The sequence below is a fragment of the Ceratina calcarata genome, unplaced genomic scaffold (genome assembly GCF_001652005.2).
Source record: "Ceratina calcarata isolate Rehan_Ccalc_2016 unplaced genomic scaffold, ASM165200v1 scaffold72.2, whole genome shotgun sequence".
Taxonomy (NCBI): Eukaryota; Metazoa; Arthropoda; class Insecta; order Hymenoptera; family Apidae; genus Ceratina; species Ceratina calcarata.
Window position 1 is genome coordinate 2,259,665 of NW_017178472.1, and position 11,153 is coordinate 2,270,817.

Consider the following 11,153-nt stretch of genomic DNA (forward strand, 5'->3'; position numbering starts at 1 on the left):
ATGCGTTGGTCAAAAACTTTGTGTCGATGATAGCAGACAAGACTTATGTGCCTCTCAATTAAAGGAATTTAAAAATATGTGTATTGTACAAGAAGCAGATTTTGATTCTCGTTTCTCCCAAAGTTTTAAGAGCAAAAATTCGCCTCTGCTCTTTTCGCAGTCTGACCGTAAAAAATGAATTTTTTAAAAAACGAGGCGGAAAGTCGAGCCACAAAATAATTGCGTGCGCACGCACGAAACGGGATAGAATCGCAAATCACGTGGGGGTGGAGGCGAGTGTGCTCGGTGAAATTCGTGCCACTTGACGCGAGCGGATTCGCTCGAAAAGGAAAACTGGTTCGGTTGCCAAGGCCGTAAGTCGCTTAATTAATTCCGATCCAATCCATCCATTGTCGTTCGATGGCCTACGCGTTCCGGACGACCGAACGTATTTCACGGCGAGTGAAAGAAATGAAACAGAATCCAGCCCTGCGAGCGGACCATAATCTTCGGCATACTTGGTAGACTGCGGACTTTTATGCAAAATAGAATTTTTCTAATGTCGATTTAGTAAAGAAAATTTAAATTGTGATTCCCTCTGCCTATTTAAGATAACGATGTCTAGTTCTTTCACGATCTTGCACATTGTATATTTTCTTAATGCATGAAATCCGCAATCTAATAGTAAAAAGCTAAGCTATGCAAGAAAATGGTTTATACGGTTTATCGTAAAGTTTATGGACTTGATAAAAGAGAAACAACTTACATTCGAACCGAGTCATTTTAATCACCATGGTACTAGATTTTAATTTAGTCCTAAGAAGTGGTATTTGAAAACCAATTTTAAATTAGGTGATACTACGTGTCTCTTTAATCTAAAAAATTGTCTGATAAGCTGTGTACATTATATGAAGTAGGATGAACAAAAATTATTCGAAAGATTGAATTTAACCCTTGGATGATATGCTTAAAAGAAGCTAGACATGCAAGAATGTTCGGTTCTATTAAACGAAATAGGAGTTTATAATTCATTAAATGAGGTTCTTTTAAGTTTCTTTCGAAGCAGACTTAATGTACTTTACAAACTTTTAGCCTCGGTACAATATTAATGAATCTCTTTGATATAGTACCTTGGTCTACTGCGTACGTCGAATCCATGTTTAATATACGAAAGCTTTTTTTACTTATCGTCCGTGAGAGATTGAAAAAAATACGAGTGCTACATCGTTGAATGCTCTTTGCTTCAAGGGTTAAATCTCGGTCGTCCTTGACTCGACGATATTTTCACACGATTATACGTAAGTTATGCGCTCACCTAATCGAAACTTTTAATCTTTCAAATGGGCGGCCGTATAAATGAAACCATCTGGCAACTCCTTTGACCTGTAAAAAAACTTTCCAATGATTTTACTCGTACGAAGAAATTCTAACAATCGTTACACGTATGCATGGATTTTATAGATAACTATTGTCACTCGGATCTCTTTGTATCATAGGGGCAGTATATTTTTCATCATATGTTAAAATCCACAGTATATAAAAAATAAGTGATTCTATTCATATAAAAACCCTTTGGAATACAGGCTGAATCAATAAGAATTATCATATGAAACAAACAAACATAATTTTATAACAGGCTGAGCAAGTATTATTTAAGTTTAAATACAAGGACATGGTCATTTGATAAGCTAAATCAAATATAAAATTCATGCGAAACGAAATAAATTAATTAAACTATGCAATAATTAATTATTTCGTATGACTATTGTTACTGATTCACTCTGTATATCATGAATTGCCAATGTTAACATGTCTGTGCTGGCACAGTAAATAAACGCGCTTTGACGCACTCATTGTCAGAACCATTTAACCAAGAACAATATTTTCTATGTGTACAAACGTGTACATTAAACGATGCACATAACATACATACATATGTATAATTCGTGCAACAGGAACAGTCCAAAAGACATTTATCTATTACAATTTGAGAGAGACATATGTATAGTATAGTATATTCACTACCTATTCATCTTGTAACATCTTGTAATTTCGTATTCAGAATATCTAGTCGCTAAGCTCGGGCGTCGTGTATGGTACGTCGATTGACAATGAGTAGCGTGTTCAATTAAATTTAATATGAAACGTGTCGCTCATTTGCTGCGTTAATCATGGGTACATCGTTAAATCATTTCGTTCTCCAATTAATGATAGAATATAATCGGTTTAAAATAACTGTTAAAATACACATATAACATCGTTTTACATTGAAATTGTTAACATTGTTTTAATTCAGTATCATGTTATACCATTTTGGCACTTTGATACGAAACAGCAGTGGTTCAAATAGCAGGGAATGAGCGATACAGTAGCCCGTTGATTAGACGAATAGAATTTTAAATGACGCGAGGGTTGCAGCGGACTCAATTTTAATATATCACGATTGTACGTGTTCATTGACAGTCTAATTCTCTAATCTCTCAATCTTCTTTCTTCTTCCAAACCATTCTTCTTCTCCCGATTATACGTATGCAGCATAAGCGATTTCTTGATAACAGAATCACGCGCGAAGTTCGTTTCAGTGACCATTAGAGTTCATTTATATTAATGGCTGCAGCTGCAATCATGGTCAATCGCGAACGCGACGCGTGGACGTGAAGATTTAATATTTATTAATCGCGTTAAACGCAGCAAGCTCTCTGAATCAATTACGGAGACTCAATTACGCGTAATTCTAGTGTAATTTAATTGTTACCACCCGAACCGCAGTAGGATTGAAATGCGAACTATCGCGCATTAGTAGTTTGTGCGAAACGTTTGATTGACCAAATTGTGGCCAAGTGATAATAGCATAACGTACATTTGGAGCTCGTTCCGTGACGGGTCTAAATTACGCTAATGAATCATTAATTATCCTGCAGCTTCCATCCAATTACAAGATACAGATTAACGATTCTTCTGGTAGACATATGTATACACCTCCGTTTATAATATTTTGGACATATTACAAATAGACGTCGGATTTTTCCATGACATAACGAGTTTAGGATATCAATGTAAAAGGTATTGTGTGTTACCCATGCACTAAAGCGAACGTATTAAACCGGCTCATCCAGCTCGAGATTTGTTTACAAAAACTAACGGAACATCGAGTCGCAGTCTTTTCACCGAACAATGAATTCTTGATCGCGAACATCGTTAACATGGGAGTAATTGGTTCCCTTAAAGCTTTCGATTTTCATTTCTCTTTCGTCATTGTATATTCGAGCGTTAATATTTGAATTGCAGAGCAGACCGAAGGTACGCGGCCCGGCGTACGCCCAGATATACAGATATAGGCAGGAACTTTTTCTTCTCGTCGAACGAACACGCTCTCCTCCATTGAATTATTAAAACCGAGTCACCTTTTTAAGCTCGACGATTTAATTTCACCCTCCGAGCTCGCGACTTTATTCCTCACGTGCCGGGTCATAGAATGTGTACTCTAAATTTTCAATCTCATCGCTTAACACGATTCCCGAATGAATATAATGAACAGTGCACTGTGACGTAAATGTGTTAAAGAATGTGGGACGGCATGTCCAAGGTTTTTAAGTATTTTGATTTGTTAAGACAACGATAATACATTCACATAATACATAAGCACGAAGAAAAACGAGCATTATATAACACAGTCCCACGCTCACAAATATACTGACGTTTTTGGCATCTTTAAATATACGCAGAATTTTTAACCAACAGCATTTTGAGAAGTCAGTGTATTTTAATTTCTACACAATTATTCATGCATGAAAACTATAACAGAAATTGAGAGCAGATGTTTAGTAAGACGGAAATCTCGTTTCTTTGCTTTGCATTTCGCGTAGAGATAATTTTGATTACAATGGAGTTAACAAGTGTAAATTGCGCGAGTACATACATACAATTATCTCGGTTTCTTGCGTCGCTCTCGGCGCGACTCCACTTTTTGTTCCGCAAGGATCGCGTCTCGTTTCCGCGCCCACGCCCGTCGAGCACCGTTTCACACTCGGTACACACTGTTCACCGATTTTAACCCTCCGTTACGCGACGAGTTCCCGAAGAGCGAGCCTGAAAATTCGTTTTTCTTTCTGAGAAAGCAAGTTCCAACGTTACGAGTTTCTCAGTTTTTCCGTGTTACTTACCCGCAACACGCGAGTAGTTTTTTAAACTGTCGTCAAAGATCAACTTTCTCTCGCAAATATTATCTGGCGGAAGTTGTAGAAAGTCGCGATGCTGAGAACTTCGAAAAGTAACTTTACTTAGAATCTTGACAATCACGTGTGTACATCCTCAGAATTAAATTTGAAATAAATCAGAGTGGATTCGAAATATTTTTAAACGTTCTTTTCCAATGATTGAAGTTAGAACGATTTGTGTCGCTTGCAAACGAAAACTGAAGGCTGTGAACGCGAAAACAAAAGGAAATGGATATAGGAATTCCGCTATCGCGGAACGATGAGAAATAGTATCTCCGGATATGTCCTCTGAAGGGCATAGAATTGTCAGGAGATTATGCTGTAAATGGAATTGGAAACTGTCTGGCCTAAAAAGATTAAGCTCGGTTAAATTGAGCCATGAGACGTTTTACAAAGGCTAGAAAGCTTCTACTGAATGTCTGGTAAAACTGCTATATATTACAGGATAGTCTCGGAACTTATACATATATGGAAACATCGGTATTAATATTTCAAAAGCTGTAGCTGTAAATTTCTTTATTTCTTCTAACAATTATGTTTTTTTAACATTTTAATTGGCGATTATTATTCTCATTATTGTTGTCAATGGTATGACATTCCTAAAATAAAGACAAAATATTTGACATGTATAACGTGGAAGGGAAACGAATCAAATCCATTTTAATTTTGTAACGTGATATCAGAACCGCGTCCATCAAATGTTGTCCAAACTGATTGCTTGATAAATCGATATCTACACGTAGGAAAACCCTCGACAATCCTCTTGCTACCAGTCGAACGAAAACCACGTATACACTGTGGAAACTCTTCTAGTGCTGGTAATAACATCTTCAATTATATTGCCATTTTTATTGAACCACGTACCCTTGTATTTTTCTATTAGATTCTTCTATCTTCCATTATGTTACCATTTTGATATCTTATCAAGTATGGTGTTGCGAAAAAGATCGAATAATAGTTTAGGAAGTCGTTAGAAATATTGATGGATTTGTATTTACGTTGTGTCAATTTGTGGCTACATTGATTATAATTAGACTGCAGAATTTATGCATTTATAAAATATTGAATGTGCAGAAAATATCATAAGTAAATACATATTGCAATGCTTAAATGATAAAATCTGTATCTATACATTAATAAAAAGAAAATCTGAAATACATGCATTTCTTAAACTGATTACCATTTCAGTTTTATTTTTCATAGTAATCCGTCCGCAGTCATAATATTTCGTATAATCGAATTTCAAATCACGACACAAATCGGATTAGCGATACGTCGATTTTGTTTCACACAAGGAATCCCACTTAATGTGTTGAATAACGGCGAATCTGTTACTGGATTGTTGCGTAATCGATGGACACCAGTTTTGTTAGTAGTAATCCGACGGGTTCGAGGGAGTTATACACGAGCGCAACAATTCGTCCTCTACACTCTATCCAATTATCATAAAACCCGTTATACGAGTAATCTCTGTTGGTTCGGTTACGTTAAAGAACTATGGCCGGTATTCAGAGTCGTTACTTATTTTTAAGATCGCCTTAAGCATTTGCTTAAGTCCCTGCTTCCTGCACACAGCAGGAACTGGAAATATAGGATAGACAGGGATGGGAAATGCTTAAGACGATCTTAAAAATAAGTAACGACTCTGAATTTGGAACTTTGTGACGAAACACTCTTACACGATACTCGATCTACAAATGACCAAACCCGATATCATAAACTAAAGAATCTTTCTTCGATCAATTCGTATTTAAATATAAATTCCATGTACTGTACGTTCACTCTTGTTTGACTGTACATGTATGTTTTACGATGTGTATGGTCTAACTACCGAAATTCACAGAAATAGCTTTCTAGTATTCGCTGTTCGTAAATTTGTCAAAGGAATTGTCAAAGTTAATTGAAGCTCCTCTGGCTCTGCGCGTACTGGGTATCAATTAATCGTTTACTACGAACCTGCGTTTAACTATAGACGAGCTTAAAGCGCAGAATGGATTATGCTACGAGGATGGTCCGTATCAATTTCATTCTTTCGTTTATACTCTTCGTTCATGACATCCGTTGTAAATAAGAATAATTCATTGTAAATTGAACATGTTCGGTTCTTTCGGGCATTACATTTTCTTGTTTAATTGATAATATACGGGATTTGTCAATGAGAATTGTCATCTAAACTAAGCTGTTGAAAATCCTTAGAAGAATTATCAAAATTTCGGTAAAATATAAGAATGTATTCGATAAAGTATAAAATGCGTATAATACATCTTTTAATCGAATCAAAGAAGAATCATTTGTATCATACGTTCATTCTTATTGATTTACCCCGTACACATGGCATAGAAATTGTTCTGTTTTAACGATGATAAATATTAAGTATCTGAATCATTTCCCAAGTCTAATGCCTAGGAAGAATCGACTATCAGGCGTGACGAACTGGCGTACAGAGTTTCCGATACGAATGACAACCAGCAAATCCTGCATACATTACAGATTGATAAATGGCGGATAGTCTGGTTAAATTTAAATCGTAGGTATATGGACGCATTGCAGATTTCGATCAGAGCAAATTTAATATTGGAACGACGGTGTGAGATAGCGAAAACGTATCGGGGTTAACATGGACGTGACTTATGCTCTCCTCGAGCTTCCATAGTGGAGACAGTTCTTTGTTAATCGACATTAATTGACCAATTTCTCTAAGCTTGTAACTTCGAATCAACATCTATGTGTAAAGAAAGTTAATCAATCTATCTGAATGTAAATACGTAGATCGATAGCTTTAATATTGCTACGATGTGTAATCTATTGTCATACCTTTTGATGAAATTACATACATCGTTTGATCATCGAGGGGCCTTTCATGTATGAGTCATCTTAAATCCATTATGATAATTTACTTGAACGATATTAAAAATATTTCAAACGAAAGTGTCCGATTCTTTACCCTTAAATATCCCTTTATATTATTATATACAATGGTACCTCGGTAAACGATCTTAATCCATTCCTGATATTTGGACATATACCGAATAAAGCGTATATTAAACCGTCTACCGAGTAAAATTTGTCACGTCCAAACAGGACGTATTCCAAAACCGTCCGAAGTACCACTGTATTCCATTTCTAGGTGAAAAATAATTTTAGGGCGATTTTTTTTTTGTATCATTTTATTTTTATTAATATATTATCTACCTTTACATACATATATAAATAAAGAATTGTGAAAAATAAAGAAGTATATAATTTCTGAATGACATACATGTGAGTGAAATATACGCAAAAGCGTTACCCTATATTTAAAAAATGCTTTGCGTTTTACTGTGTTAACATTTTTTATAAATGGTTTCGTATAAGTCGGTACGTCTTTGAGAGAACGTAGGTATCCGAGCCCTTACTTCCTCCACAATCTTCAGATCTGAAATAAGTAATGAGAAATTCGATTCTAAAGATGTCTTTATGTATAAAAATCTCTGTGACCCCACAAAACAATTTATAGAATACGAAAGGGGACATAGACGTAAGTAATGACAAAGACGTAATAAGGAGGTCAAGAGCATAACAGTATCGAGTATCATTCGACAAACTTGTACAAAAGATAAGAGTTTCCTTTGAAACTCGGGCTATTAAAGAATACTATAATATGCAATGAAAGTATCGGGTCACGAATAGTCGAATCGATAAATTAACGAAAGCAAAAATTAATTGGACGCCGGGTCTTCCAATTTCAAAGTGGAAATTACCAATATCGGCGACGACCATCCCTTCCGGGGTATCTAGATCGTGAAGGATTTCACCCCAGGGACTCGTTAACTGCGTATGACCCCAGGCGATGTAATCGGCCGTAGGACTACGAGCTGGTGATATGCACGCGACATATAATTGATTGTCATTCGCTCTGGAACGCTGAAGTAATGACCAATGCAATGGTCCAGTGGTCATATTGAATGCAGCCGGATATATCAGCATTTGGCAACCTAGTCCAGAAATATGAAGCCACTGAATACCGACTAAATTCTCAGATAATTGACTTTTGTATCGAAAACGATGCTTGTACCAGCTTCTAATTCGTCTAACATTTTACATTTCTCATATTTTGTGTATCTATTTTATAATATAGCAATCTATCCTTGTAAGTAAAATACAACGCGTTCTATAGTTAAATAAATTATTGTTGGAAGTATCGAAGTGTATTTATGCGTAAGCAACTCGATTAAATTACTGTACCTTTGTTCCGGTAAATTCGAGCCATTTCCTCGAACCTAATATCGTAGCAAATGCCGATACCTATTTTACAACCCTTCACTTCGATCGTCGTCAAAGAGCTACCAGAGCTGAGTACTTCGCTCTCGCGGAAAGTAATTTTATTAGGAATATCGATATCGAACAAATGTACCTAATAATATAAATACATAAACGCTAATTACGTTTTATAATCGTCGTCTGCGATCTCATTATGGAAAATATAGATACTATCATAGATAATCGAATGCAAGCTACGCAATATTTCTTATTTAAGTTATCTTTGTTACGCATATAAAATGATCTCTAACAAGATTTTTATCAGCAGTTGCACATCAATTAAAAATATTTCTTATACTATTTTCCCCAATTTGGATAAAAACATGTGCATTACTTACCTTCCGATGCACCGCTACCAGATCTCCTTTAGGATCCCACACGGTGCAGGTGTTGTACAACTTATCACCAGCCTTTTCAGGTATTGTACCACCAATCACATAAATGCTATTGTCTTTAGCGGCTTTCGATAAAGCTGCGCTTGTTACGCCGTCAGGAATGGTTTCACAATATTTTGGGAAATATTCTATGTTTAAGTATGAAATATATTTTATATGAAAATGTATTTATAGTGAATTCGAAAAACTGTTTTACTTCTTTTTAAATTTTCGATCACTGGAATAGTTAATGTTTCCAATTTATTGAAACAAAATGTAATCTTTTTATTTCTAGAACAAGTATTCTCTTCATTAAATAACTGATTTAGATTTGAATTATTTGAAACGGGAAGGAATTTAAAATTTTACGACGCGCCAATTTTGAATATCCGCGAAATGGAAAAATGTGCACATGCGCATTTTTCAATCATAAGAGATTAATGATATTGTCTTACAGAATTGAAACGTTGTAAAGAAAAGGAGAAATATGTATATTTACGTATGCCATATGGAGAATTGAAGCATTCTGGAAGCGCAACAATATCAGCGTTCTTTTGTTTCGCTTTTGAAATATAAGAAATTGCTCGCTCTATATTGTTAGCTTTGACTTGGTTAACTTCCAGCTGTACTAGCGCTAAACTGAGTGCTGTAAAAAATAATTAAAATAGGTTGAACGCATAATTTTATATTTTTTTCATATAATGTATTTATTATTTTTCATATTTATACTTTTTTCATGTTATTGATAGTATTTTAAATTCGTTTTATACTTACTCGACATTTTTCGTTTCAGTTGCTTAACGATGTTCATAATATTTTTAGGTTATGTACTGTATTGGTCTATATTGCATATGTAAGCAAGTCACATGATGACAATGCTATGATAAAACAACAATTTTTTATAATCAATTTGTTTTCTACATTATTTTCAACCCAGACTGTTTCCCACATTTTTGTCTGAATTTTATTTTGAAAACTACGATAAGATATAGCAATAAAAACTAAATGGAATTCGAAAACATTGAAGAAATGAAATTATCTGGAATTTTGTAAAATGTAAAAAGTAAAAAAAAATATGAATGAATTTAAGAAAGCAGTATACAAATGACGTTGATATAAATAAGACTGCAGATGATGGGTTATGAAGTATTAAACGGCACTAATTTGTACTGATTGTATTTTACATGAAGGATGAGGAAAAAATGATTGTGTAAAAAATATCTTTTATTACAAAACGTATAGAAACAAAATTTGTACAATTTGTCACGAAAGTAAAATTTATCGCCTAGTGGAAGATCTTGATCTCGATCTTCCATGTTTCTTGTGTTTCCGTCTATCTGTATAATCTCTTGATTTTCTATCTTTAATCTTTTCTTTTTCTTTATCCTTTTTCTTGCGTTTCTTACTTGACTTTTCAGGCGAATGCTGCCTCTTATGCTTCTTAGATTTTTTTGATTTCTTTGATTTGTAAGTACCGCTACTACCAGAACTGCTCGTTCTTTTTCGTATTTTTGTGTGATCATCATCACTATCGTTGTCAGAATCTGTCTGCACTTTTCGTATTTTTGTTTCTCTACTGTGTGACGTATTCCTTTTCTTATTTTCATCTACACTATTCTTGTGATCATCTTGATCAGAGTCACCCGAATGTTCAGATGACTTTCTCTTCCTCTCTGGGTTTTGTTTCTGTTCCTTAGATTGTTTATCCCTATATTCTTCATACTTCTTCACATCTGAAATTAATGCCATAAAATACTAAAGGCCAATCCTCTATGTTTATCTCGATTTGTATAAAAATTAGAGGGACCCTTAAAAAAAAGTATACGCGCCAACATACTTGCACTTACTTTTCATGTAACTATAGATATTTCACTTAAATCTATAGTTTCATTTCGTCGCGTACAAATTTGCATTTACTTTACCTTTTTAAAAGTCCCTTAATTTAACTAATTGTTCATACTAACTTAGAACTTTGGAATTTTTTGAATATTCTGATTTAGTCACGGGTTGTACCATGAACTCATTCACCGATATTATATTTCCGCCAAGGGCAAGTTTTATTATAAGTCTCCCTGCATCATCATCGAATCCTTCTATTTGACCGTAATTATTGGATTGCTTTCCAGCTATGATTTTCACGAACGTGCCCTTTTCAATTTTGAGTTCTTCCTCTTGTTTCTTGGAATTTGTATTCTTCTGTAGTGTTACTTTGTCTGCTCCAAGTCCCATACCTTTTGGTCGTAATTCTGGTACAACAGCTGATACAATTCTGTAATAATAATAC

General features: G+C 34.8%; 2 protein-coding genes across 2 annotated transcripts in view; both read right to left on the reverse strand.

Moving 5' to 3' along the window:
• Positions 1 to 7,367: 7,367 nt before the first annotated feature.
• Positions 7,368 to 9,822, reverse strand: LOC108630288 (omega-amidase NIT2). The gene is made up of 6 exons (XM_018033477.2): positions 9,644 to 9,822; positions 9,369 to 9,515; positions 8,834 to 9,018; positions 8,421 to 8,589; positions 7,937 to 8,170; positions 7,368 to 7,611 (listed from the first exon to the last, which is right to left on the reverse strand). The coding sequence occupies exons 1-6, from the start codon at positions 9,678 to 9,680 to the stop codon at positions 7,520 to 7,522; spliced, it is 864 nt and encodes a 287-aa protein (XP_017888966.1). The 5' UTR covers positions 9,681 to 9,822; the 3' UTR covers positions 7,368 to 7,519.
• Positions 9,823 to 10,075: 253 nt separating this feature from the next.
• The window catches only part of LOC108630270 (G-patch domain and KOW motifs-containing protein homolog 1-like), a 1,684-nt gene continuing 606 nt past the window's right edge, over positions 10,076 to 11,153 (reverse strand). The window contains exons 2-3 of the mRNA XM_018033453.2: positions 10,834 to 11,138; positions 10,076 to 10,602 (exon numbers count right to left, since the gene is read on the reverse strand). Of these exons, the coding sequence (XP_017888942.1) occupies positions 10,148 to 10,602; positions 10,834 to 11,138 (760 nt within the window). The 3' untranslated portion in view covers positions 10,076 to 10,147. The remainder of the gene's footprint in view (positions 10,603 to 10,833; positions 11,139 to 11,153) is intronic.

What these genes read in the sequence shown, in the direction of transcription:
- LOC108630288 (XM_018033477.2), bottom strand. Translation starts at nt 9,680, where the DNA reads ATGAACATCGTTAAGCAACTGAAACGAAAAATGTCGA. An exon ending in ACTGAAACGAAAAATGTCGA is followed by an intron (nt 9,516 to 9,643) that starts GTAAGTATAAAA and finishes TATTTTTTACAG; the next exon opens with CACTCAGTTTAGCGCTAGTA. An exon ending in TCGAATTTACCGGAACAAAG is followed by an intron (nt 8,171 to 8,420) that starts GTACAGTAATTT and finishes TTTCTGGACTAG; the next exon opens with GTTGCCAAATGCTGATATAT.